Here is a 26,073-nt window from a genome sequence, read left to right on the forward strand (position 1 = left end):
CTGACAATTGACTGAAAAAACGGCGCCAGGGGTATTTTCGTCATATTTGGAGCTTAGGGGGTTTTGTGAGCGCCGACACAAAGATCAGGGAGTTTAGCGCCCGTTTTTAAACATCAGGGGGTTTAGCACCCGTATCCCTAAAGTTGAGGGGTCATAAGTGATTATTAGCCTAATCAATTGAATAATCTTAGAAACAAATAATATAAAGAGGGAATTTCCTACACTACACTATTTTTTATTTTATTTACAACTTTACATTGTTTTTTGTTGTCTTTACTTTTCTAATTTTTTTTTTTACAAAAAATACCTTTTTCTTTTAATTTCACAAATACCTTTTTTTACTTTTTAATGATGTATTCTCTATTTTTATAATTTTTTAATTATTTATTGTGTTTTTTTAGTGATTATGGTATTTTAATAGTGTAACAATAATCTATACAATACTATAATTCTGAGTTTCAAAACAGGATTCAACACTATTTTGACAAGTGGATCTCCCAAATTCAGACAAGTGTACCTACAAATCCTAAACACTTTTAAGGCTTGAAACAGTTTGCTTTCCTTCCTGGCTAAAATCCCTATCTGTTACGAATTGCCCTTTCGTATTCAAAAGAACTGTTAAACCTCTTTAGTATTCATCAAAAAACGTTACACATATTTTAATGGCATATGCATCGGTATTTAAATCATCCTCAATCCTCCACACATATATATTCAGCTTCAAGAAAACTGACTCTCGGTAGGCCAATAAAACATCAAACAATCAACTGGAAAAATTGGAGGGTCAAAGCAAGTGGGTGTTGTTGTAGCAACTGAGATTGAAAACCAATATTCAAGTCAGATTTTTCAATTTTAAACCTTTAACATTACTATTATGCTTATGTAACTGAGTTCATACACCCTACACCTTTCTGCACATAAGGTGTTTGATTAAATGACATTTAGAGGAAACCTTTTTAAAACTCATTCAATTCCAACATTTTAAGCAACAAAGTTTTCCTGACTATGAGACGAAGCAGAAAATAATGATCAGTGTAGTATTTGGTTCTTCAGAATTGTTACATTTTGATGATTCTTTGTTGGCTAATAGTTTTGCAATTCGTTCAACTTTTAGGTGTGTTTTTCAGAAGCCAGTCTTGGTAAAATATGCATGTCTTTGTTTGATTGTATTTTTTATTTCAGAAAATAGCTAATCATGCATCAATAGTATTTTCTTGCTTTCTTTTCTTCTAATATTGGCCATGAGAATGTCATATATATATATATATATATATGTGCAGATGAAGATAGAAAGGAGTTAACAGGTTATATTAGTTAGCCATTCAGGTTTTTCTGATATGTAAAGTTAACTCTATAATCTGTTAAAATCGAGTCTCATTAAATTGGAACTTTACAGGTGTACATGGAGTCATTTCTTGAAGATTGGCTCACCAACTCAGTTTGCTTAAAGAAGTTATCGGAAGCAGCATGTATTATCTCTGTCTCAATATTCATGTTCTTAGGTCCTTTTATTTATTCTAACTCAATTAGTTGTGGAACAAAGGATCACTTTACCCCCCGAACTTGGCACAAAGTATCAAAAACGTCCAAATTAGCAAAACGGGATCACTTTTACCCTGAACTTGTCAAATTTAGTACAAAAAACCCCCTCCCCACTCTCACCTTAGAGAGTGTACCTCACTCTCCGGTTTTAATAGTGGTTTTGGTTTTCTAAGGTGGTTTTTGATTGAAAAAAATTTAAAATGGTCCTAATTGTTTTTAAATATTTTATATTAATACCTAATAATTAAAAAAAAAACATTTTCATCCTTTCAATTTCAAACTTAATATTACAAATTAATCCTTCAACATTTACTTATATACCAAATTAATCACTAAAAATTATATTAACTAAAAACATAAAGGACCTTTTTGTATATTTTGTAAAAAAAAATTATTTTTTTTTAATTTTGATGACCAGCTGCCGGAAATTGTTTTCCGGCAGCTGCTCATCACGAACTGAGTTCGTCTCTGTGGTGGAGACGAACTCAGTTCGTCAGAGTTCGTCTCTCTGACGAACCCAGATCTGGGTTCGTCAGAGAGACGAACTGGGTTCGTCTCTCAGTGAGAGACGAACCGTTCGTCTCTCATCTGAGAGACGAAGCGTTCGTCTCTCAGATGAGAGACGAAGCAGATTCGTCTCTCAGATGAGAGACGAAAGATTCGTCTCTCAGATGAGAGACGAACACTTCGTCTCTCAGATGAGAGACGAAGCAGATTCGTCTCTCAGATCTGAGAGACGAATCCGTTTCGTCCGGCCGCTGGTTTCCGATGGTGATAATGGGTTTGGGCGGTGGATTATAAATTTTGGGTGGTGGTCGGTGAAGATGGAGGTGGAGGAAGAGGGATGGTGGTGGTGGTGGTGGTGGAGGAAGAAGAAGAAGAAGGGTTTAAAATTAATTAGGGTTTAAACTTAATTAGAATTAATTATTTTTAGTTTGGAGTCTCACTCTCCAATTAAGGTGCCACATCAGCATAGGGGTGTTTTTGAACCGGTTTTGTCAAGTTCAGGGTAAAAGTGATCCGGTTTTGCTAATTTTGACGTTTTTGATACTTTGTGCCAAGTTCGGGGGGTAAAGTGATCCTTTGTTCATTAGTTGTGCATGGGTTGATTACTATATTAGATTTAGGAAAGAGGGTAAAACAATATAAAGTGGGACATGGTATCTTTACTTTAACATGGTGACCTACTTTTTGGGTGAAAAATAAAGAGTTTACAAAGTTTTATCACTAAAAAAGGAAATTTGTGGTTCAAAATTTAAATCTATACTATAATTGTAAATCTATAAGGAATACTTATTTATCACTTTTAGTTTTAACTTTTAAACCACTTAATTGAAATGTGTAAAGGATAATTTAACTTCTTTTGCACCACTTTTATTGTTCCTAATTAAAACATTATTTCCACCGTCCTGCTTATTTCTTTTTTTTTTTGTAAAGTAAAGATGGAAGGAAGTAGATAAAAATTTCCCTTCCTAGTTTGGATCGTTTGACTATAACTTCGTGTTCTTTACAATCATAATCTCGGTTTTTGCCTCTATGCTTGATTAATTTTTAGATATTAAATCTGTAGGCAAATGTGTTTTCACATAAATGCAAACTATTTGTACCGTCACTGATTTAGTTGCATAGCATATGAAATTCAGCAATAACTAATAAACATCATATACTGCCATTTATTTGCTTGATTGTCCTTTCAAAAAATACAATTAAAGGTAAAGAGATCTAAATATTCATAGGATGAGCACTAATTATAGCTTGGGGGGCTCTATTCGTTGCCTAAACAAGAGGTAAATTACTTTTTTAGTTAGTGATTGATTTTAGTTTCAATTGAAAAGGTTAAAACTTACATACTTCGTATGACCAGAAAGAGCAGAGCCACCTATCCGGTGAGAGAGTCTGAAAAGAAATAAAGCAAATCTCGGTGTCTAATGTCACTGCTTACCAGAATCGGAATTGCAGATGTTATGAATTCTATCAGATGTTGTAGATTGTAAATGCATTTGATGTTATTTTAAGATTCTCTATATTAAAAATGAAGTTTTGTAACACGCATCTGAAACGGTAAACATTGATCGAATGAAATGGCCGTGCTATTTAATTATGTGCCTTGTCGGTGTATGTTTATTAGTTTTTTATTTTTTATTCTGTCACACAGGTTAACCTGACAGTTTCTAATCTTGGAAATACTAATGCATTGATTCTAAAAGAATTTGCACCAGTAATGCCTAAAACAATATTAGCTGCCTAGCAAGGCTGGACCATAGCAGGTCACTTCATCAATGATATTTTAAATTTTTATGGTTATAAATTTTTAAAAGTTATACTCCCTCCGTTCCAATAGAGTTAAGAAAAGCAATTATTGTTTATCGATTTTGCGAAATTTTCCTTACTTTTTTTGTCATACCCCTATTTAAAATAGGGTCCACTTGCAATTTACTTTCAATTTACTCATTAGTGTATTTTAAATAGGGGTAATATAGAAAATTTGAGTGTAAAAGTTGATTACTTTTTGAAAGTGGACAAGAGTTTTTGGACAAAAAAAATTCTCAAAGTGGACAACTCTATTGGGACGGAGGGAGTAATATATTAATAATGCTTATGGGTTATAGTATAGAAGCGTTTTTATGAATTAAAAAAAGTATTATATTTTTATATATTTTGAAATATAAAAGTTTTTGAAATTTAATTTAATTAATTAATATTTAAACTTTGACAAAAAAAAGTTTAAACTTGCATTTAATTTTTTTATGATCAAGGATATTTTGACTGATAAATTTTTCATTTTAAATTAAATTATTATTATATTCAATATTTTTCTTATTAATTAATTAATATTAATGTTTAAAAGTTTTTTTTGAACAATTAATATTTATAAGGTATGAAAATTTGAATTTCTAAAATTCAATGGCTATAAAATTGAAAAGTTTTTATGGTTATAAAAGTTTGAAATAATGTTTATAGATTATCGTATATGAAGCATTTTCATAAAATTTAATCAATAAATTATTATATTGTATTATATAATATTAATAATTTAATTTATCGTATGTTAACAAAATGAAATAATTTTTTAAACCCAGTCAATAAATTTCATTTTATAATTACATCAAATTATTAAATAATTTAAAAATACATCTTATTGAACATTACATATATTTAAAAGAACATCAAACAATTTAATTGATTATAAAATGTTAGAAAATTAAAAATTTTGAAATTAAATTAAATTTATTAAAATTTAAACATATAAAATTTTATAAACATGATGTTTGTGATTTTTGAAGAGTTTTTATGCCAATAAGCTATAAGTGTTGATATGTTATATTAATAAAACAAAATGTATATTTAAAAAATTAATTAAATTAATTTTAAAAGTTTTATATCTGTAGAATTTGAAAAATTTTAATGTATAATTATTGAATATGTATTTTTCTAAAAAAACTAATCACTAAATCTAACTAACTTATATTGATAAATTATAAACTTTAATTTACATTATGAAGTTAAATAATAAAATTTAATGTAAACTAAAAATTTGGCAAAATTTATAAATCTAATTATATTTCAGTTTAATATATAATTTAAAAATACATCTTATATGATAAAAAAAATTAAAAATTAATTTTTAAAAGTTATAAAATTATTCAATTTCACCCGTGCAACGCACGGGCATCGACCTAGTGTATATATATATTTATGGTATTTTTGTAGTGTTTTTATGGTGTATACAATAAAAACACTCTAAATACATCATAAACACTGCAAATACACCATATATACTGAAAATGCACCATACATATACTAAAAAACGGCAGAAATACACCAAAAAACATAAATATACCAAAAATATCAGAAATACACTATAAATACACAAAAAATACATTATAACGTAAATACATTATAAAAATACTGCAAATACACTATACATCAATTCGTTCTTTACAAAATCAGTAGCATTAAAATAAAGGGGAAAGGTGCAAAAATGACCCTCATGTATACCTCATGTATCTTATTGGCACTTCATGTATTTCGGATCTCAAATATGACCCTAACGTTGCGAAAAAGTATCAAAAAAACACAAAACATGGACGACGTTAAATATAAATGTGTACGGCCTTAAACGGAAATGTTAACGGAAGGGTCATTTTTGACACTTTTTCAAGACGTTAGGGTCCTTTTTGAGATCCGAAATACATGAGGTGCCAACATGAGACACGGGCTATACATTAGGGTCATTTTTGCACCTTTTCCCTAAAATAAATAAACAAATCTAAAGAGAAAGAAAAAATAATTATATTAATAGAAAGATTTTATAAACAAAAAAAATCATAGATCTATAATAATTTATTTACAAAACGTTTAAATCATCACAATAAACTTAAAAAATTACAAAAAATCTAAAAACAATGTCGAAAAATCCATAGCGCGAATGTAAGAGATGAACAGAATAGCGACCAGAAGAGATAGAGACCACGTTCTTAGGCATTGTGTCATTGCTAGGGAAGTCTGGCGTAACTTAATTAATCCCAATTCTCTCCATATCTGGATTAATGCCCCTTTTTCTGATTGGTTTCGTGGTAATTTGCAGGAAACTCAAAGCAATGGGAAGGAGCAGTGGAGCGTTTTGTTCGGTCTGACCTGCTGGAGCCTTTGGAAGAATCGAAACGATGCTGTGTTCAATGATGAGTTCCATAGCTCTGCTGAAATTGTTCATTCGATCCGTCAGATGGCTGATTACACCATTTCTGCCCGGAAATACGTGAACCTTTCCAGACCAGGTCTTCCTCTGAAGAAAGAACACTTGATCAGTTGGTGCCGTCCTCCTCCAAGCTGGCTGAAGATCAACTCTGATGGAGCAGTGCATTCTCCGTCCAATAAAGCTTCGTCTGGGGGGTTGGCGAGGAACAATGATGGGGATTGGATCTTTGGGTATAGTAGACGCATTGGGTGTTGCTCGGTGCTTCAAGCTGAGTTATAGGGAGCAATTGATGGTTTGGAGATTGCCTGGGCTCGTGGATACAGGAAGATCATTCTTGAGATGGATGGTAAGTTAGTTGTCGATGCTCTTAGCCAAGATGATAGAAGAGTGAACGCTAATACCATGCAACTCAATGCTATTCGGAGTTTTTTAAAGAGAGATTGGCAGGTTTGCATTCGTCATTCTTATCGTGAAGGAAATCGCTGTGCAGATTTGATGGCTAATCATGGTTTCTCGCATGACATTGGCCTTGTTGTGTTTGATCAAGCTCCGAAAGACGTCTTAAGTTTCATGTTAGATGACATTATGGGGGTCTCGCTCCCTCGTATGTGTAGATCTTCTTAGTTTGTTTGGATTTGGCCTATCTTCTCATTCAAAAAAAAAAGATCAGGGTGTTTGTGGACCGAAATTAAAACTAAAGGACGACCATGATAGAAGGCCGAAAATTCGGGACGGAGAAATAAGCCAGTTTTGCAGAGCATATGGATATTAACAAAAAAACAATTTACGTATCATGCATATGAAAACTGAGATTAAAAACAAATGCATGTATATTATACATTATGTTGTTTACTATTCATATTAGAATATGATTTATTATAATTTCATGTACTATAAACTATATTTTTCTTCTTCTGATAATCAGAAAGGAGGAGTATTTATAGGAGAAATTAAACCCACGACCTAACTTTACAACCGAACACTTATATTATTTAAACTATAGTTTATCGGTTAAACTATAATATTATTAAATGAGGGAGTTCATTCGTGTGAGAATGATTCATCATAAACTTGGTCAAAATATGAATATTTTAATTTCATGGGACTGATCTGCACCACTCCAACAGCTTCATCCTTGGTTTGGGTGAAGTCCGTACCATCTTTGAAGATGAGAAACTCCAACATTTCCACCCGGAAAAATATGAAACTTCCACATAAATGGGTGATGCACGATCCAAATTCTTTTCCAACCACACAATGCCATGCTGATCCTTGAGTTTCATCAAATTTCTGAATCATATCCAAAAACCAGTAACATGAGATAAATAGATCCAATTTGATCGATCAAGGTCAAGTATACGTACGTACCTAAAATATTACAAAATCACGTCAAATTGATCCAAATCCAGATAGAACAAATTGAAAATTTGGATTAATTTGACATGAAATTATGTAAATGGATAAAATTATATATAATTGATCCTTTTTTTAGATGAATAAATATAATTGATCCTACTACACAAGTTTGTATGTATATATGGGGCTTACTATGATTATTTTATTTTTTACAAAGTAAACCTTACTTTGTTCACCTATCACCGTTAGATAAATAGAACATATTGATTAAGCTAAAAATAAAGTAAATAATCTACGTTTTTTCGATTAATCGTTAATGTTAATGTAGAAGCGAGTCTGCTATTAACATATTTGTTTTCATCATTAACACTGTTCAATTATTATTGTTATTTTGATTTAAAAAATATTAAACACGAAAGCATTGTGAGTGCCGCGTACTAGTATTTATATAAAGTAATAGTTTGAGGCAAGAAATCCAAAATCTTTCATATGATTGATACATACGAAACTATATGATAGACCCTGGCATAGAGTTTTTTTTTTTTCTATAACCACATCAAGTTCCTCCCTAGTCCCTAAATGTCTGAATTTGTATAAATAATGGATTGACATGCAAGAGAATATAAGAATATTTTTAACTTTACATGATGATATATAAAGAGATAAGAAAAATATATATACCTGTTTAATGTAATGAGCGATGGATTTGCAATCAGAGACCTCATGCAAATCTAGAGCTTGGTAAGCCAGTTCCATGGCTTGCCTCTGCATCTCCTCCGCCATATCCGTCTCTCGCACCACTGCTTTTCCCTCTAACATCTTGATAATTTTTTTACTTGTGGCACAAATTCAAGAATATTAATAATAAAGGCTATAATTGGCTTATATTATATGCTGTAAATAATAATACTGATCCTGAAATCCAAGCTAGACCAATCTGGTGGTCTAAATACAACTTTGCCTTGATATTTTCCAATTCACAAAAAACTTTTTGCTTTCTGTCTTAAGTGAAATCTATTAAAATCACATCAGATTATTTAGAAATATCTTTGGAGCTTGATATTATACACGTGACGCATTCTTTGCTGCTTATTCTAGTGGTTCATACGGACACTTTTCGAGTTTTAGCTTGGAGCCAGTATTAAATTATTAAGAGGGCCAATTATGCACAAATTTATATTTAATAATGTATACTTTAAAGAAAATAAAAGTTAAAGGGGGCTTTTTTAAGGAACATTTTTTTGAGAGGGGTCAATTAGTAACTATATAATTTTGTAGGGGAAAAAGAAAAAGTTGGGGGAAGGGGGGCAGGACCCCCTTGGACAAGCCTTGGCTCCGCCCATGTAGCTTTCCGTGTTTCGTTTTATTATTTCCGAAAACGCACATCCCCCAGACGTTAGGCATACACGATACAACACCATAAATAAAACACCAAGAGTACTGGCAAATCCTCTCTCTCCAATTATTTAATGAATACAATGCATACACAAGCCTTAAAAATTCACTCACACTACAAATCACACATTCATGTTCTCTTGAATCCCTTCATGGTACTTATCGGCTTGCCATACATCTAGAAAATAAATTAGTTTCCATATTGCATTTTGTACAGAAAAACCAAATTCATTACAAACTGGGTAACTCATTACATATTGCTAATTTTACAAATGTTCTTTGTCTAGCTTCTAATTACCTTCGTTTCCGCTATTTTTTTCCGTAAAACGGAGAGCTTGATTTTTCCTGACAATTAGTAGAACATCAGAGAAAATACACAAACAGTAATCCTTCACTGACTTATATTTCCGGCTTCAGATTAATCTTCCTCCGCATCAGATTTTGCTGCAGAGAGATTTTCTTTTGCGCTGAAGAAGCTGCATCAGAGGCCAAAAAATATCGAGCCTGTGGAATCCCTTGGAGGCCTGGAAAAATATATAGATGTGTTAAAAAAGATTACCGCAATTATCACAGGCATTTCAGCATAGATAAATGGTGGAATTACCTCTACGACGAAGTGAGCCCATGTGTTATTTGATCGGCTCTTGAGTACGCCCTTGAGGATGGTCAGCTCCAGGTTACGAATCACCTGCGCAATCTCTAAGAAGAGACCGTGATCGTTACAGAGCATCTGCAATGCATAGACTTAAGTATAAGTTTCAGAAAAAGAGTTCACAAATAATATAGCAATGCCAATCAAATATCTTGAAGTACTTGGAATCATAGACGTACTTCTATGACCATCTGCCCTGGGTGAGGAAGATCTTCTACTGATATAGGACATACTTGGAATTCATTTCCAATTTCAAATCCCCAGCTTGTTCCGTTTTGGTCATTCTCTTTTGTTTCAAACGACCTCCAATTCTTGCGACCAGCAACCTGTGAAGCGTTTAGGTTCAGACGTCGTATTTAAAAGTATAATATAAGATTGATTTCCTTTTTTCGACCTATACGTCTGGTCCTAATCTAATCTATTATCAATGATGACATATTTCAGTTTCACAAGAGAGTGTGTATTTGACTATGCATACCTCCTGATGCACGCAATTCCTCAATTTCTCAGCCTGGTTTGTTATGCTTCTTAAATACATCATGTGCGTTATGGTTCGTTCTAAAAGACCGTCGATGCTACACTGCATTTTTCAAGCATCATAGAAAATTTCTTTAGAGAAGGAACTAGAGAATACCACTAAGAACTTGTTAGAGTATTTACCTTTGCACTATTCGGAACCATCTCTCGCAGCTCCTTCACCCGGTCTTGAATGAGCTGTCTATCCCTCGGCCGTGGCTTCTGGTTATCACATACTCTAACCCTTCTTTTGCTAGAATTTACTGTCTTGCGTCCTTTTTTTGGCTCTGCAGTACAACACTTTATTCCTACGTGTTCTTTGTTTATAAGTGTGCTCATCATGCTCTTTAAAGAATCTGAAGAACTATCTGCATCCTTATCCTCAGCAATGCATGAAGACGTAAGACGGTTCTGTGGCTTTGAATTATCCTTCACTAAAGCACTCGCGTTTTGTTGTTCCTTTGGCCTAGGAGAAGCACTGGTGTATCCTGAAAAATTATCATATGAGTTGAAACTTGTCGATTTCTTCAGAGTTATCACATCTGAAATACTGCATGCATTAGCAACTACAGCTTCCAAAAGATACTCAGCTTCGCCTCTAGCAAACCAGGATGGCTCAGTTTTCGAGGGCAAGGTGCTACAAGTATTGTCAACCAGGCGAGACAAGTCCCATAACTTTTCATTCGTCTGTTTCCTAGAAGCTGGTTCAAGCGCCTTGTGCAACTCACTGTCCTTGGGGAAATCAAGGAAACTGCTTTCAAGTTTATTGTCGGTGTACTTGCCACAAAATGGCTCCCAAGCCATGTTGCTTGCAGATGCAGGATAAACATTCATTACTTCGTTAAAGCATTCTCCAAGAACACCCACGTTATAGTAATTACTGGCAGAATTTCCTTGAAGATCTTCAGAGTATGCCTCAAGTTCTTCCATTAAACAGGACAATTCCAACAGCTTGCTCTCCGCTGTCTCCAATTGGCTGGTAGTCATAGATATGCTTGGGCTAGGTACTTCAGCAAAGGGTATATGATCAATCTCATTATCTATCTCAGACGCAAAAGTTTCTGCGATATCTCCTCCAGTTGGAAATAATGTATTCTGAAAAGTCAGTGGTGGCTGAAAAGTTGCATCTTCTTGCTCGAAAATGTTGGATGTAAACAGATGATCTAAATATTCGGTCTTCATAGAGATAAAAGCACTGGATGATGGTTCGTTTAGGAGCTCAATGGAACTGGATATTAGTGGAGATGAAAGCTGAGATTGATATTCCTCCTTTAAGGTGAAAGGTACAGTATTTTCGCCAAAATTGTGAAGGCGGCTGAATTTTCCTTTGGCATATGTAACTATATTGGCATCTTCAGCAATCTGAAAATTTATGAAACAAAAGATATGCATGAGATGAAAAGTAGCAAATTAAACTTAAACTTATAAAGCTACCATAGTAGCAGATGCAAGTGATGAGCACACGGAGTGTACCTCTTCCAGAGACCCGAGTTGCAAGACTCCATGTGGAAGAACAGGTACCAGTAAAATAGTCTGCACAAGCACGAGTAATCAACTGAATTAAAACTTGTTCAGTAGTTCATATGTGAAATTTAAGCAGAAAGGCTTACAGCATCCTCAAAAAGCTTTGTCGATATGCACACAACTGTCATCAATCAGAAACTGAAGCACGGATATGCAAGGGTAAAATTTGACATATTGCAGTAATTGAGTTCACAAGTTACCTTGATACCAGATGCAAATTGAACTAACCATTCTGCAGGGAACTGACAATAGAAAGAATAATATTCCATGAGAAAAAGCGATATCCAAATCATAAATCCGCTTTCTTCAACTGATTTAGTTTTATTATCCGAAAACTCACCTCAGAAATTGACTTCACTTTGCCGGTGAAAAGCTGACTGAAGGAAACCCAGTAATGGTCTCTAATAGCTGCAACTCTGCCTACAACCCTGCGTATTTTTGGAAAAACCACTTTCAGTTACAAGTGCATTTTAGATGTTCATCCTAGTTACTAAATCCCTTCTAAGTAATAGACAACTTTTAAGTAAGAAACCGGAATATCATACCTCGTCGAGTCTAATAAAAAAGGGGAAAATAGAGGAACAAACACATAAGTACATGAATTAAACTAGATTAAAATATATCGATCAAGCATCATGTGTTTTACCCCTCTCCCAAGACATACTGAAGGCACGACATATCAGCTACTGCCAGTCCAACCGGATACTCCTCTGAGATACCACCGGATGCATTTGTATCGAACTGTGGTGAGAATAAGTTATTAGCACCTTTGCAGTAATCATCTTCCGGTATAGCTTGGACAAGTTCCCTTGGTTTTTGATAGCTTAAGTACCCATCTTCCCAAGTCAAGATCCTGTCATGAAAAAATCTAAAGATTTTATTTTGGACATAACTAATTTCATCATTTCCAATTATATTTAACAGACTTCAATAACTTCATACATGTGTCTCAACAACAAAGATGTAACTACAGGGTATTCAAATCTAACTCCAACCGAAACAGGAAACATTGATTGAATGATGTGTCCGTTCTACTTAAAATATGCATGACAATCCATTGAAAATCTAAGTAAGAAAGTTTCGAGTAAGTTAAATGTAACGATACACTCGCAATTGACACAAATCTACTGTTTTCCCTACATCAATCAGAAATCAAAACCAACATACACAAAATAAATCAAAACACAAAAGCTACTATATATATCGAGTTATTTGCAAATTAAATCACGAACTTTAGCATCACTTGCAATTATAATATAAACTTTAAAACTTGACAATTTTGGACACCAACTTTCACTTTTTGACAAAGCGAAATTGAAAATTGGTGCCTAATTTTGCGAAAATATTAAAGTTTATTGTTCTAAAGTTTGCGATTTAATTAGCAATGAGTCGACCTACGTGGCAATTATGAAATATAGTGTATCAACATACATGGCAACTCCGGCTTCCAACTCAACAATTTTACATCCGAAAACAAACAATCCTTAGACTTTTCAAAAAGTGAAAGTCGATATCCAAATTTACTAAATTTTAAAGTTTATATTATAATTGCAAATCACGCTAAGTTCGTGATTTTATTCCCAAGCAACTAAAAGAGAAACTTACATCGGGCATCCAGGCCTAAGCTTCCAAAGAACAGCATAATCCCAGACAGAATTACTGCACAAACTCTTCAGCAACTGCCTTAAATCAGCACCTCCCATTGGGTTTATGTTAAGTAGCTTCCCAAAAAATACAACAAAATTTTCTACTACAATAATTTTATATACGTTTCTACTGCAAAAAAGCTTCACTAGCTGCCCCTATAAGAACCTCGCCCAGCTTGTTTCATTCGCAAACCAGCTCGTCGTTTAATCGGTGGCCCTGCCAAATTTTGCAGCACTAATCTCATTGCTAATTTAACCAACTCGTTACTCACTAATTTCTTTGCTTATTATTACAACTCTTTAACGAGACAATACACAGAACTGATCAGTTGCTGTAAATAATTCATTAAACAACCGCACGTGAACTTAAACTGCAACAACAGCCGAAACAAAACAAAAGAGCACGTAAGCAGCAGTGACTACAGAGATTCTCTGGCTTGTTGTCAGTTCCTGTGCTTTCTTTTTTAAACTTTTTCTCGGGAGACAAACAGAGGGTAACGGTTAAAAGGAGAAGAATTTGAAGTCAGAGATGGAAATGAAGGGATTGATTGAGTGTTCAATTTGCTTAGCTTAAAATGGAAAAAGAAGAGTGGAGAAGGTTAGAGATATTTGCAGTGTTTGAATTCGTTGGATTCCATTTAAGTTTCAGAGATTAAAGAAATGAAAAAACAGAGGAGCAAAAATGTTTGTTTTTTCCACTCTGGAAAAATATGGATGTTCTTCGTAGTAGCGGAGCACGCTTTATATCCTAACCTTTCATTTTTTATTTTTCATATTTTTAAGAGTTACTATTACTAGTATTAATCTTTTTTAAAGTTAAGTTTAAATAATTTAAGTTTCTTTTTATTTATTTAAAAAAAAACCTTATATTTCCCTCTCTTTTTTCTAAGTGACAAATAATTTTATTTATCAATAGTTGTCATTTTAAGAATTTTTTGAAAAGTTCTTATTATATCTTGAGGTTGTGAGTTCGACCTACAATTCTCGGATAATTGATTCTGGGGGTTACTCTACTTTTTCAAAGTTTCAAAATGGTTACTCTACTAAAATTCGTCACAAAATGGTAACCCAACTTAACTTCTATCAATCTCCGGTGGTTTTTAAATGAAATCCGGTGATTTTTATCCTACGTGGTCATCAGTCGCTTACTCACTCCACCTACCTTTTTGCCATGTCAGCTCTCACCCTTGCACCAAGCCACGTCACCTAGCCACATTTTTACGAATTTAATTTCTGACTGATTTTATGCCGCCGGAATATCACCGTCGTCTGGGTTCATCCCAGACAAAGATCTGTCGTCTGGAATGAACCCAGACGAATCTGTCGTCTGGAATGAACCCAGACGAATATCTCTCGTCTGGGATGAACCCAGCGAGTTCATCGTCTGGGTATGAACCCTGACGAGTTTCTCTTCGTCTGGGTTCATACCCAGACGATAGATCTGTTGTCTGGGTATAAACCCAGACGAAGAGAAACCCGTCTGGGTTCATACTCAGATGATGGTTCTGAATGGTGGATGCGGAGGCGGTAGTGCTGGGATAAAGAAGTGGCGGCGGCAGTGCTGGGTAAAGAAGTGGCGGCGGCAGTTCTGGGTAAGGAAGTGGCGGCGGCATGGAGGTGAAGGAAGGAGGTGGTGGAAGTTGTACGGTTTTTTGTTTTGAAGAAGAAGCTGACGTGGCAAAATTTAAAAAGAGGAAACTGATATGGCAAAGATAGGTGGAGTGAGTCAGCGACTAATGACCACGTAGGATAAAAATCACCGGATTCATTTAGAAACCACCGGAGGTTGATGAAAGTTAAGTTGGGTTACCATTTTGTGATGAATTTTAGTAGAGTAACCATTTTGAAACTTTGGAAAATTAGAGTAACACCCAGAATCAATTACCCACAATTCTCACAGACAGTTATTCGCCTGATAAAAAATTGTTTAATATTAATAACTAATTTTCGCTAATTCCGACTAATTATTAAAACAAGCCTATTTGTGTCAAGAAAAGGGGCAACGTTAAAAAAATTCACCAACTTTACACGTTTTCATATTAATAAAATCATTCCGTCCAAATTGCAGAAAGAATAAAGTACCCCTTATTCTTATTACTTTTTCAATATGAAAAAAAATGAAAAAGTCTCGTTTTAATCACGCCGTTTAAAAAATTTCATTTTCATATATGAATTACCATCTTTTCTCAAATCTGTGTACCGTGCAAAAATCCGGCGAAAATTGGTAATGTGTCACTATCTGATTCGTTATGACATGTCACTATCTAGTTGCCAACACATCAATTTTCGCCGGATTTTTGAACTGAATTTGAAAAAAATTGATAGTTTGTGTATGAAAATGACGATTTTTAACGGCGTAATTAAAATAAAAAAACGTGTAAATTTAGTAAATTTTTATGACTTTAACCCAAAAAAAATACACCCATCTTCCTTCAGAAATCATCACAAGTTTGTTCTATTAAATAAATGAATGTTAAAATATATAAAATTGTTTTGGTTGACCTTTGGAATTCATTAATAGTAAAATTAGTGCTATCAAAAGCCAGAAATGCGATTTGGTGGCCAGCCATGAACATGGCCTTTTAAAGGTCCAAGTATATCCCAAAAGTTAATATAATAGTATTCTCTGGGATGAATATTAGATATCTTCAAATTGGACTTTGAGAGATTTCTGATAATTAAATATTAAAGATGGCTTTTCTATAATTGATTAATTATTTAAGAGAGTGACATCTGAGTATTTCACTGGAAGAATAAAGAACACAATTGTTCTATATTTTACTACTCTTTCTCAACTATAATACATCTAAAAAAAATTGTGATTCTGATTCTAAATCATTTGAGATGAATCTTGGAGACAAATTCTTGAATAATAAATACAATAACTAAGTAAATAGATATGAGCAGCCGGACAAGATGCGCACTCAAAAATTTAGCAACCGCGACAATATCGTTAATCAAATATTACTAGTGTTAATTTAACTGTAGTAAAAAAAATCAATGGATTATATCTCAAATGAAATCTACGTTGTGTAATATTATGTGAAGGTTGCAGGATGATTTTTTCCATAAACGTCAAAAGTTTCTAGCTTCTTAATGATAAAAAATATGTAATTAAAGAAAGTATAATTATAATAATACTAAAGTATCAGTAGTAAACAAAATATTAATGGCTGCTTAATTACTTAAGTGACAAGTAACTCTGCATTTGAAAAATTCTTAGGTAGACTCGGTCTACCACGTCATCCATAGACAAGCCACTCATAGTATAATACCTCATTAAAATAATGGAAATATCGTAATATCACCATTAAAATTTGAATGCATTTATTGTACCATTATTACGATATTACCATCATTTTAATAAGGTGTTGTATTATGAGTGACTTAATCTACGGATGACGTGATAGATTCGGTTTACCTAAAAATTTCTCCACTGCATTTATAAGTTTTATTTTGATTAGTGACAAGCAGCTCTGAATTAATAAATTTTATTTTGATTTAGAGATCAAGAATGTAACATGTTGCCATTTCAAGTAAGCAATTAGACCTATATATAGTTTGCATATCATAAAGAAATCCCACTTGTCATCGTCAATCAAAGTAAATTAGACAGTATAGATTCAATTAATGGCGGCATTAAATAATAAAAATCATTTATAATTTAACAAGAAATTAATAATTTACAATGACATAATTGATTAAAAAATAAAGAGATGACAGTCCATCAGCCACATAATTCCGCCCTGAAATTTAACATTTTTATAAAAAGTAAATAGTTAAAAAAAACCATTAATCTAACTGACAGATTTCAATAAGTATAATTTAATAATGAAAGTAGATGTTTATAAATTTAAAACTCGCCTATTCAAATGACTCAGTGAGGTTATAATCAGAAAAGTCTACACCGGCCGGATTTAATATTTTTTTAATGTCCCTTAGATTATTAATGTATAGAAGGATGTAAGCCAATTTGTGATATAAATAAAGCAGATGCATGCACCACACACTTTTATAAATTACCTCACTAGAGATTGAGTAGACAGGATATTGGACCGACAATTTTACCAGTTCAACTTATATTATAATAAAATCCATTCATCGTCATAAATCAATAATATAAATATTATGTCTCCTATAATGTTTTTTTCTAAGCTAGAAAAACTAAAATAGTTACATCATATTCATAGGTAAGGATAATTTACTGAATCTTGCTTTCGCACTTTGAGGAAGGTTATGAGCTTCTGCGATATTTTTCCTTCCTACGAAAATAGTAGTTTGAAGGACGATTTTAAGCCAATGTGAGCCTAGTTTGAATGGCTAAGGCATTTCTAAGTGCATCAAGAGATTGTGGGTTCGAATCACGCCTCGGTAACTAACAAACTAACAATTGAGATTCTAAGGAATCGATTACCACCTTTAACAAAAAAGGACGATTTTAAATACCACAGATCATTACAGTGCTAAATGCATTAGTAACTTGTGTGACCGCCTTCAAACCTAATTTTCTTCCAACCTTTGAATAAGTACCATTGCATTGCATTTCTTATAGCCAGAAATTTTTGAATTCTAGGGTCTCATATAGACAAACTCGTCCTCCTCCTTGCAGATCTGCTCGTCCTCGTTCCATGAAGTACGAGCTTAGACTCGTCCTCCATAGAAGGAGGACGACGAGCTGCTCGTCCTCCTTGGATGGAGAATGAGCACTGCTCATCTTCCATCCATGGAGGATGATGAGTCCAAATCTGAACGAACAAGATCTGCTTCGTCTTTCCCATGGGGAAGACGAACCGATTCCGAATCTGTTTTGATTTCTGGTGGTGGCGTGAGGGAGGGTCCAAGTGGCCAATAGCGGATTTGAAAAAAACAGTGATAGATTCGAAGTCGAAAGTTAATTTATGCTGTTTTTAATTTTATTTAAAAAATTAATTTAAAATTTAAATTAGTTTTAATTTGATTTTGATTTTTTTTGTTAATTTTTAAAGTTGAAGGATTTATTTATACTTTTTCAAATGAAAAAGAATATAATTTTAATCTTAAATTTAGTTATTGGAATGATTTCATCCTTAAAGAAAAAAAAATTCAAAAATTGCCAAATTGGGATACAATTGAAAATGGAAAATTCAAAAGTGGGTAAAATTGAGACATTTTCAACGGCGGAGTGGAATTGAAAAAAAAATTAAAAATGAGGGGTTAGGCCAAGAAATGAAGAAAAGTTCGATATTTCTTTTTGAAATAATTTAAAAATTCAGCTAATGTATTTTGATCCCTCTTTTCATTTTAATATGTTTATCAATTTCTCTAAAATTTTAGATATTGTTATCTCACCTTGCCTAAAAATTTAAATAGAGAAATTTATGTTACTAATTCATGTAAAGAGAACCATTAAAGGAGATTAATCAAAAGTATAGCCAATTAACTTATTGTGAATTGATATGTTTGTAAAATAGGACAAGCTTTTAGAATATCGATCCAACGCTCATATGGAAGTGAAATCATCCACCACAGTTATTCCACAATCAAAATAAATTAACGTTAATTCCTTGAGATTTATAAACCGGAACATGCCTGTAGCTGGTAGCTTCTTTACCTTAACAAAAATTATACTGAAAACCTTATTCATACTCAGTTAAACATTAATTATAAAGGGTAACTGATCCTAGAGTTATTGTACTTTTTTATTTTTACAGTTTGGTTAACAAACTTTAAAACATAGCAAATTGATTACCGTAGTATATTTGTAGACTCTCCGACATGTTTTGCAATAAAATCCGGCCAATTTATGCCTATATAGCAGCCCGTCTGTTTATCTTTCTCAAATTTATAATTTCAGAGACACAGTGTTCCTAGCTTTCTATAGACTGTAGCGAATCAGGAAATAACTCCATTGTTGAATGAAAAGTTTGATCGATTAAAGAGTCATACAAATAACTTTAAATTTGCACGTACCAAGTTCCATATTTTGCTGGCTAGATGACAATCAATAATAATATGATCACATCTTAATAGAAAAGCAATGTCGTCATTAATAATAGCTCAAAAGAAAAGAGAGCCTAATGAGGTGAATGGCAAGACCTTAAAATGTTGTATGGAAAATGATTAGCGTCTCAAAAACCATGACGAGACTGAAATAAAAATTTGTTGAAAATTTAGACCAAACCAACTAAAGCAGTCTATCTACCTCTTCTTTCTCTGATATTTGAAGTCTCATTCTCCATATAAAGTTCAATTCTCACATGCATAAGAGCCTTTAAGGATGAAGCTGCTGACTCATGGATTTAAATCGCGGTAGCGGCCGCAGTCGCGGTCGCGGCTTTACATAACGGTAACGGATTGGTAACTTACAATTTTTTTTAACCGTTCCATATCGGCTATAAAGGTAACGGAGGGTCTGAAAACCTGTAAATAACGGCCGTTACATTACATAACGGCCGTTATTTAAATACATGCTGCTGAGCCAAACATCATACCAAAAAGTTTACTAGTAAAGAACAAATTACAAGCTTTAGAATTAGAGTTACATAAACTATACTAATCGATCCTTTTTTTTTATAAATAAAAAAGGTTCTCGTGCTCAGCTTCTAAAATAGGAACTCACTAGAAACATGAGAACTTTATTAACAATGTATTTCCATAATGAATCATTAGAGGATACACAAAGTTTCCACATCCATTTAAGCATTTCAAATGAAACTGCTCTGCCTTGCAACTAATCAAATTTGCAGCTGATGTAAGAGAAGGCATGTCAACTTTTATCCCAACTAAAGAACTTCTATGGTAATTGATTTGAGATCATCATATAACCTCAAAGCATCGAAGAATGCAGGTCACGAAGAGCCATTGAAAACTAAACCAACTTCAACCGAGGTCTTTTAGGATCCATAACTAACATTTCCCTGTGAGCAGATAAAGCAGAATCCACGTAAATTGTACTTCCCTTTTTTAATAGAAGAATCCCCTATCTTGCCATTTTCAGATTTTAAAAGATGACGAAGATCTTGATCTATCCGGTTTTCCTGATTTTCATTAACCTATATGCTAGCATTTCCGTTTCCTAAATTTCTTACCGCCGACAGTGATAATGAATCTCTTAGCCACTGGTTACTGGAGGTTTCCTCCTGCCTTCCTAACATAGCTCTAAGAGAACCGTCAAAATTTTGAACTGTTGACATCTTTGGAATCATAACGAAGCTCGCAGATTTTTTCGGAATGACCTATATAACCTATCATATCACAAAAGAAAACAAAAGCTGGGAAGACGTTCGTTACAAAAGGAAGCCCAAAATTAATCTCCACCATTGCGCTTCAGTCATCTTCTTCTTCGGAGACCGATTGACTACAACAGCCACCTTAATTCTTAAGAAACTTCTCCAGTTAAAGTTTGATATCAGACTGAAGAAACCCCCCCATATAATTACCTATAGCCTTACATATAGCTTTAGTACGAAATCCCATAGGCAAATCTAGAATCTGAACCCACATAATGAGATGGTTCAATTCTACCTTAGAAGCCTGCTCATGCAAATCCATTCTTTTAAGCAACAAAATATTCTGATTAAATGTCCGAGGACCATCATTAAGAACCCGTTGAACATCCAACTCGTGAAAAAACTGGAAAAGGTATATACCTGCATGTTCAGTCTCCGTTAACGAACTCCTTTCACTGGTCTATAGATCATCGCCAAAGTGTTCTTCATCGACTCAAAATGGATATTTCTGCTATTTAAAAACCTTCATCTGACTGTCACAAGAAATCAGTAGATTGTCCTTGGAAATAAGACCCTCATCGGACTCATCCTCCAATTGAAGTTTAGAACGCATCTCTGAGATCTCCTTATCCTTGGATGAAGAGGACATTGTAATATGTAAGCATTCAGCCTGTAAGTTTATGCCATATGCTATTCATAACAATTTCAGACTCATCATATATAAACGTTCACTCAGTAGGACAATTCGTGAAAAGCAGACACCCGAGATGAATTAAACTGTTTTCAAATGTTGAATTAGTTTTTATTACTTGTTTACATGTTTTGAATATTTTAAAGGCAATTCAGACTCGCTAAAAAGCTACCTCCAGAATTAATCTAATGGAATTTCCCAGAATATACTAGAACAAAAAAATTTAACACAACTTTAAAAATAATCTAGTAAAGTAACTGTACAAATCCTAAAATGACAATAAGGAACTAAATTATTAACGTCATAAATATACGAGATGAGGTATATTATTTCGGAGAGATGTTAGAAAAGTATCAAGGCATGATTCAGACCAAGAAGATTTATGTTCGAAGTGAAGCCAATTTTGTCCTTTATAAACATTTATTGAGGGTTCAACAATCATTAGTTTATTGTCAATTTCATTCTTCAGTAAAAATATAACCAACTCAATTTCATGCCAGTTGACGGTACGTCCGCTCATCTTCATTTCTTTGAGACTTTTCTGTGCATGTCCACAAAGTGTTTCCATTTTTTCCTTATTTGTAGGAAATGTTGTATGAATAAACTACACAAAGGAAAGAAAAATATTTATTGGAATTGAAATAACTTGATTACAAAAACAATAAAATTAGGTTACAATAAATTAATATACTCACAACTATAATGAAATTAGTAAATATAAAAGGATTAATTGCAAATTAAATCACAAATTTTAGTGTAATTTGCAATTACAGTACGAACTTTGAAATTTGGCAATATTAGTAACCTATTTTTTGACAAATTAGTACACCAACTAATCATGCAATAACACATGGCTGGACATTACACTGTCCATGTTAGTGTTTTTTTAACTCGGTGTACCAATTTGCCAAAAAATGAAAATTAGTTACTGTCATTGCCAAGTTTCAAAGTTCACGCTGTAATTGCAAATTACAGCAAAATTCGTGATTTAATTTGCAATTAACGCATATAAAAATGAACAAAAATTATAACAGTTTGGTCCAATAGTTTTTAATTTTGGATAAATTATACTAAGTAGCAGGGCAGTAATTGAACTGAGCTGCTCACGAGCAGCTCAGCTTTCGTCTCGATAAGAGCTCAGTTTACCTTAAAGTAACACCGATAAATTTTGATAAAAATGTTAGAGAGAACCATTAACTTACTGTGAACTGAAATTTCTGTAGTACAGGGCATGCTTTTACAATATCCAACACCCATATAAAGTCATCTACCTCAGTTCTTCCATTATCATAATACACTAACGTCAATTCCTTGAGATTTCTAAACTGGAATGTGCCTGCAGTTTGGAGCTTCTTTACCTAAACACAAATACATTTTTTTAAAACAAGTAAATTAATGTATACACAACAATTATGAAATTGACAAATATAATTAAATAAAAAAATTGAAAGTTCAATCCAGCAACTTTCCGTTTGAGTCAATTATATCTAAATTGCAACAAAAGGATGTAAGGATACAGTACAATTCAGTATCTTAGGTTATTACTTGTGACAAATTAAATCATATTTGGAGGAAAAAAATCATAATTTTTTGATAATAAGATAAAAAGTCATAAATAATTAATAAAAATGCAACAGTTTTTATTAATTTGATTGACAATCCCTTACATCAACGAGTTTTTCTCCAATTATGAACTAATTCATCTTGAAAATAAGTTAAAGGACTCCAGGAAATTATAAGTTTATCAATTAAATCATTCATATTTTTATTTGCTATTTGAATCGTAAAATTGTTGACCAAACTGACAAATATCTATATTCATACTCTTAACAACAACAACAAAAAATCAAAGATACAAGTGATTTCACATACCTGAAATGGTTCAAGGATAATATTTACGATCTCTAAACTTGGACGAGCTATTATTTGAGATAACAAACAAGGTGTTTCGGTATCTGTTTCCGAAATATAGAAATGAAAGTTTGCAAGTCTAGGAGCATGAAATAAAGTCATTTTTGCACTCTTAACTAGCCAGTACTTGAAAAATAAGAGATTTACAGCAATTATCTCAACCTTCAAAAGCGTAGAGACATAAAGCAATGACAATTTATGAAGGGATGAACTAACAATTCTTAAAACCGGAGCTTCGCCGGCGAAGTAACAACAATTGATGGTTAGTTCTTGAAGAAAGGTTGAATGAGTAAAAAGAAAATCAACGAAATTTTGGGAAACTATCACTTCTTCCAAACTCAAAGTTAATAATTTACTGAATCCAGTAAAATAAAGAGGTGGTGTTAGAATGCATCGTTGCAAATTTAAATGCTTTAAAAAGTACGGATTGAAAAACCAGTAAGGAAATTTATAGAATCTGTGCTTATCTATCTGAATTCGACTCAATGGTTTATCGGAAAAGAGAAGTTGAATTTCTTCAACTCCAAAAGCTATTGCTGATCTAATCCAGCAATCAATGTAGCAAGAAACTTGAGAATCCATGAAAAACGTAACTTTAAAAGATTTTATTTGTGAGCTTTTGAAGTGACGCAAGACTCTTTGAACCCGGTTTATAAATTCCCACCTGACATCTAACAACTGATCAAAATTGTCCGATTGACTTTTAGCATACTTGCTTTCCAAATCATTAGCATAATTGCTTTCCAACAAGTTTGGAAGATCCAAATTCAATGTGTTTATTACTTTTCGATGTTGCCGCTTCCATTCCTTGGATAGTGCACTTGTCTTGATCACATCTTTAAGAGTTAAATATGACAGAATAGAAGACAGAACAAGTTCAGGTAGCTCGCTAATCCGGTCTTTCATCACAGGCCTTAATGATCTGTTTATATTAATGTATACTTAAAACAATTAGAATCTGATTTAAAAAAATCTACACTGCAAGCAAGGATTGTAATGAAGATTAAAATAATCGCTTTCTCCATGAGCTCAAAAGGAACGAAACCAAGATCGGCGAAAAAGTACTTTATTTTGTTAGAATCCCCTTCTAGGTTTGGGGCCTCAAATTCAACACAATTATTATGGCATATCAAGTTCACCAAACTAACACTACCATATAAAGCATTCAAAAGTTTAGTTCAAAAAAAGACCAAATTCATGATTACTTAACACAATAAATTCTCTATCTTATACAATTAATTACATAATTAACTCTCACATGATAAATTCCTGATTACTTCAGGATTACTTGCATAACTAATTCTTTTTTTTTTATTAAATTCGAATTAAGTATTAGAAAAACAAATCAAAGCAAAGTTAAAAATATATATATGAAGAACAAAATTGAAGATGGCTAAGCTCAAAATAACAATAGAACAAGAGATAATCAGATAATTATACTCACAATAATCAAACAAGAGATGATCATAGCAAACTTTTAATTACAAAAAGAATTGAGAGAGTACTCACAGGAGAGGAGACACGGAGAGCAGTGAGCAGAGATCAGTAAACCCTAGAAGATGAGCAGAGATCAGTTTAGAGAAAAGGAGAGAGTTTCATAATTATGAAAATCTAGCCAAAATTGTATTTCCCTCTTAAATTATAAGCATAAGTAAAACCATAATTCTATTAATTAATAAGTCCCTTCTAAATTAAATCATAAAAAACATAAAAAGAAAATGAACTTATATTTTAAAAAAAACACATAATTATAAAACAAATAAAGTCAAACCTAAAAAAATCTAAAAAAATTGACATCATATTTTTATTTTAAATTTGAAATTCTAGATTAAATATTTTTATTTTTAGAGTTAGTTTTATTTATATATAAAAATAAAATAATATAAAATAAAAGTAAAAATTAAATTTCAATGTGATATATTTTTTATTTTTAATTTAGAGTTTTTTTTTTCATTTTTTTCTCTTTTAAATGTATTTTGAAAATTAGAAGTTCATTAATAAAAAGTAGAGAGTTATTTTTTTTTAATTTTGACGTTAAAATGTATATTAGATAAAACGAATTAAAAGTTGGGATGTCAAACCTAAAGAGGGAATATCAAATAGCGAATGGTGCAAGTTCCTGAGTTAAAATACGATTTAACTCTATTTTACGTCAGCTTAAAAGACATGTCCTTGTAGCCTCTTTTAGGTTGTAACCAAATGTTTGTCGCAACTTACCAAAAAGATGCCAAACTATTATAAAAATGACAATTTTAGAAATTAAAAAGGTAAAATTTAAAGTTGAGATATTAGAGAAATTAAACAACAATTGAAAGGGTCGGATGAATATGACGGTATAAAATTAGAGGATCAAATGATGCATTAAACCTACATACAAGTGTCGTCCTTCCCGCATAACAGCCTGCCAAATTGAAAGAGCGAGAACACCACTCTTTTGCTTTCCTGCTATCGTTGAGTTATTAATTTGCTTAAAACTATCACTTCCTGCATAATGATCGGAGGATAAAATAGCTATCATTTTGACTTAAAAATATTTAATTTATTTTTTGGTAAAAGGCAGATGAGTCACCACTGTCGGACGACACTTTTAAGCCTTTCACATTAGAACTGATCTTAACTCGAACCGGGTAGATATTACGCGGGAGGCAAAATCTCTCACCTCAAGTTTAATTAGAAGAATACATGAGCACGATTTGAAATTGCGGCCTCACTTAAATAAGGAAAGCCTCTTACCAGCTTATGCGGGTGTGTATGCAAAATTTGAGTTTTTGAAGAAAATAGATCGAAAAGCTGGAAAGTGGCTGCTTTTTCATTCTTTCAATGTGCGAGATATGCGACTTAGACGATTCATAGGCCAAATTGAATCGTTTAGGCCTTCAAAATTGCAATTTCTATTTTTGCTTAATTTAATTATTTTCACCTAAGATTTTCTT

At 32.8% G+C, this 26,073-nt stretch overlaps 3 protein-coding genes and 1 long non-coding RNA gene across 6 annotated transcripts; 1 reads left to right on the forward strand and 3 right to left on the reverse strand.

Moving 5' to 3' along the window:
* The first annotated feature begins 494 nt into the window (after positions 1 to 494).
* On the forward strand, positions 495 to 3,643 carry LOC130015582 (uncharacterized). Of its 2 annotated transcripts, XR_008790769.1 has the most exons (3): positions 495 to 1,304; positions 1,397 to 1,469; positions 3,279 to 3,643. It is a non-coding gene; the product is annotated as an uncharacterized LOC130015582 (long non-coding RNA). The 2 variants fall into 2 exon arrangements; XR_008790767.1 differs by having other exon boundaries at positions 495 to 1,469.
* A 3,410-nt stretch (positions 3,644 to 7,053) lies between these two features.
* On the reverse strand, positions 7,054 to 8,473 carry LOC126687664 (uncharacterized). The gene is made up of 2 exons (XM_050382222.2): positions 8,279 to 8,473; positions 7,054 to 7,531 (listed from the first exon to the last, which is right to left on the reverse strand). The coding sequence occupies exons 1-2, from the start codon at positions 8,414 to 8,416 to the stop codon at positions 7,283 to 7,285; spliced, it is 387 nt and encodes a 128-aa protein (XP_050238179.1). The 5' UTR covers positions 8,417 to 8,473; the 3' UTR covers positions 7,054 to 7,282.
* Positions 8,474 to 9,035: 562 nt separating this feature from the next.
* Positions 9,036 to 14,046, reverse strand: LOC126687617 (transcription factor bHLH155-like). Of its 2 annotated transcripts, XM_050382180.2 has the most exons (10): positions 13,290 to 14,046; positions 12,331 to 12,537; positions 12,025 to 12,112; positions 11,885 to 11,926; positions 11,634 to 11,693; positions 10,305 to 11,522; positions 10,123 to 10,224; positions 9,824 to 9,970; positions 9,597 to 9,722; positions 9,036 to 9,516 (listed from the first exon to the last, which is right to left on the reverse strand). In XM_050382180.2, exons 1-10 carry the CDS (start codon positions 13,385 to 13,387, stop codon positions 9,427 to 9,429), a joined length of 2,178 nt encoding a protein of 725 aa, XP_050238137.1. In that variant the 5' UTR covers positions 13,388 to 14,046; the 3' UTR covers positions 9,036 to 9,426. The 2 variants fall into 2 exon arrangements, with proteins under 2 accessions (XP_050238137.1, XP_055961973.1); XM_056105998.1 differs by lacking the exons at positions 12,331 to 12,537; positions 13,290 to 14,046 and having other exon boundaries at positions 11,771 to 11,926; positions 12,025 to 12,105.
* A 7,392-nt stretch (positions 14,047 to 21,438) lies between these two features.
* Positions 21,439 to 24,788, reverse strand: LOC126687637 (putative F-box/FBD/LRR-repeat protein At5g22610). Its single transcript, XM_050382194.2, has 4 exons — positions 24,650 to 24,788; positions 23,102 to 24,062; positions 22,432 to 22,587; positions 21,439 to 21,833 (listed from the first exon to the last, which is right to left on the reverse strand). Exons 2-4 carry the CDS (start codon positions 24,044 to 24,046, stop codon positions 21,531 to 21,533), a joined length of 1,404 nt encoding a protein of 467 aa, XP_050238151.1. The 5' UTR covers positions 24,047 to 24,062; positions 24,650 to 24,788; the 3' UTR covers positions 21,439 to 21,530.
* Between the last annotated feature and the right edge of the window lie 1,285 nt (positions 24,789 to 26,073).

This window comes from Mercurialis annua, linkage group LG1-X, assembly GCF_937616625.2.
Source record: "Mercurialis annua linkage group LG1-X, ddMerAnnu1.2, whole genome shotgun sequence".
In the NCBI taxonomy this organism is placed as follows: domain Eukaryota; kingdom Viridiplantae; phylum Streptophyta; class Magnoliopsida; order Malpighiales; family Euphorbiaceae; genus Mercurialis; species Mercurialis annua.

Bases quoted from the DNA above. Each gene is read 5' to 3' on its own strand.
- LOC126687664 (XM_050382222.2), bottom strand. From the start codon at position 8,416: ATGTTAGAGGGAAAAGCAGTGGTGCGAGAGACGGATATGGCGGAGGAG. The intron at 7,532-8,278 runs GTATATATATTT...GATATGATTCAG, and splicing joins TCGCTCATTACATTAAACAG to AAATTTGATGAAACTCAAGG.
- LOC126687637 (XM_050382194.2), bottom strand. From the start codon at position 24,046: ATGAAAGACCGGATTAGCGAGCTACCTGAACTTGTTCTGTCTTCTATT. The intron at 22,588-23,101 runs GTATGTGAAATC...ATTTGTGTTTAG, and splicing joins TTATCCTTGAACCATTTCAG to GTAAAGAAGCTCCAAACTGC. The intron at 21,834-22,431 runs GTAAGTTAATGG...TCCTTTGTGTAG, and splicing joins TACAGAAATTTCAGTTCACA to TTTATTCATACAACATTTCC.
- LOC126687617 (XM_050382180.2), bottom strand. From the start codon at position 13,387: ATGGGAGGTGCTGATTTAAGGCAGTTGCTGAAGAGTTTGTGCAGTAAT. The intron at 11,523-11,633 runs GTACACTCCGTG...ATAAATTTTCAG, and splicing joins AACTCGGGTCTCTGGAAGAG to ATTGCTGAAGATGCCAATAT. The intron at 9,971-10,122 runs GTATGCATAGTC...AACGCTTCACAG, and splicing joins GGAATTGCGTGCATCAGGAG to GTTGCTGGTCGCAAGAATTG.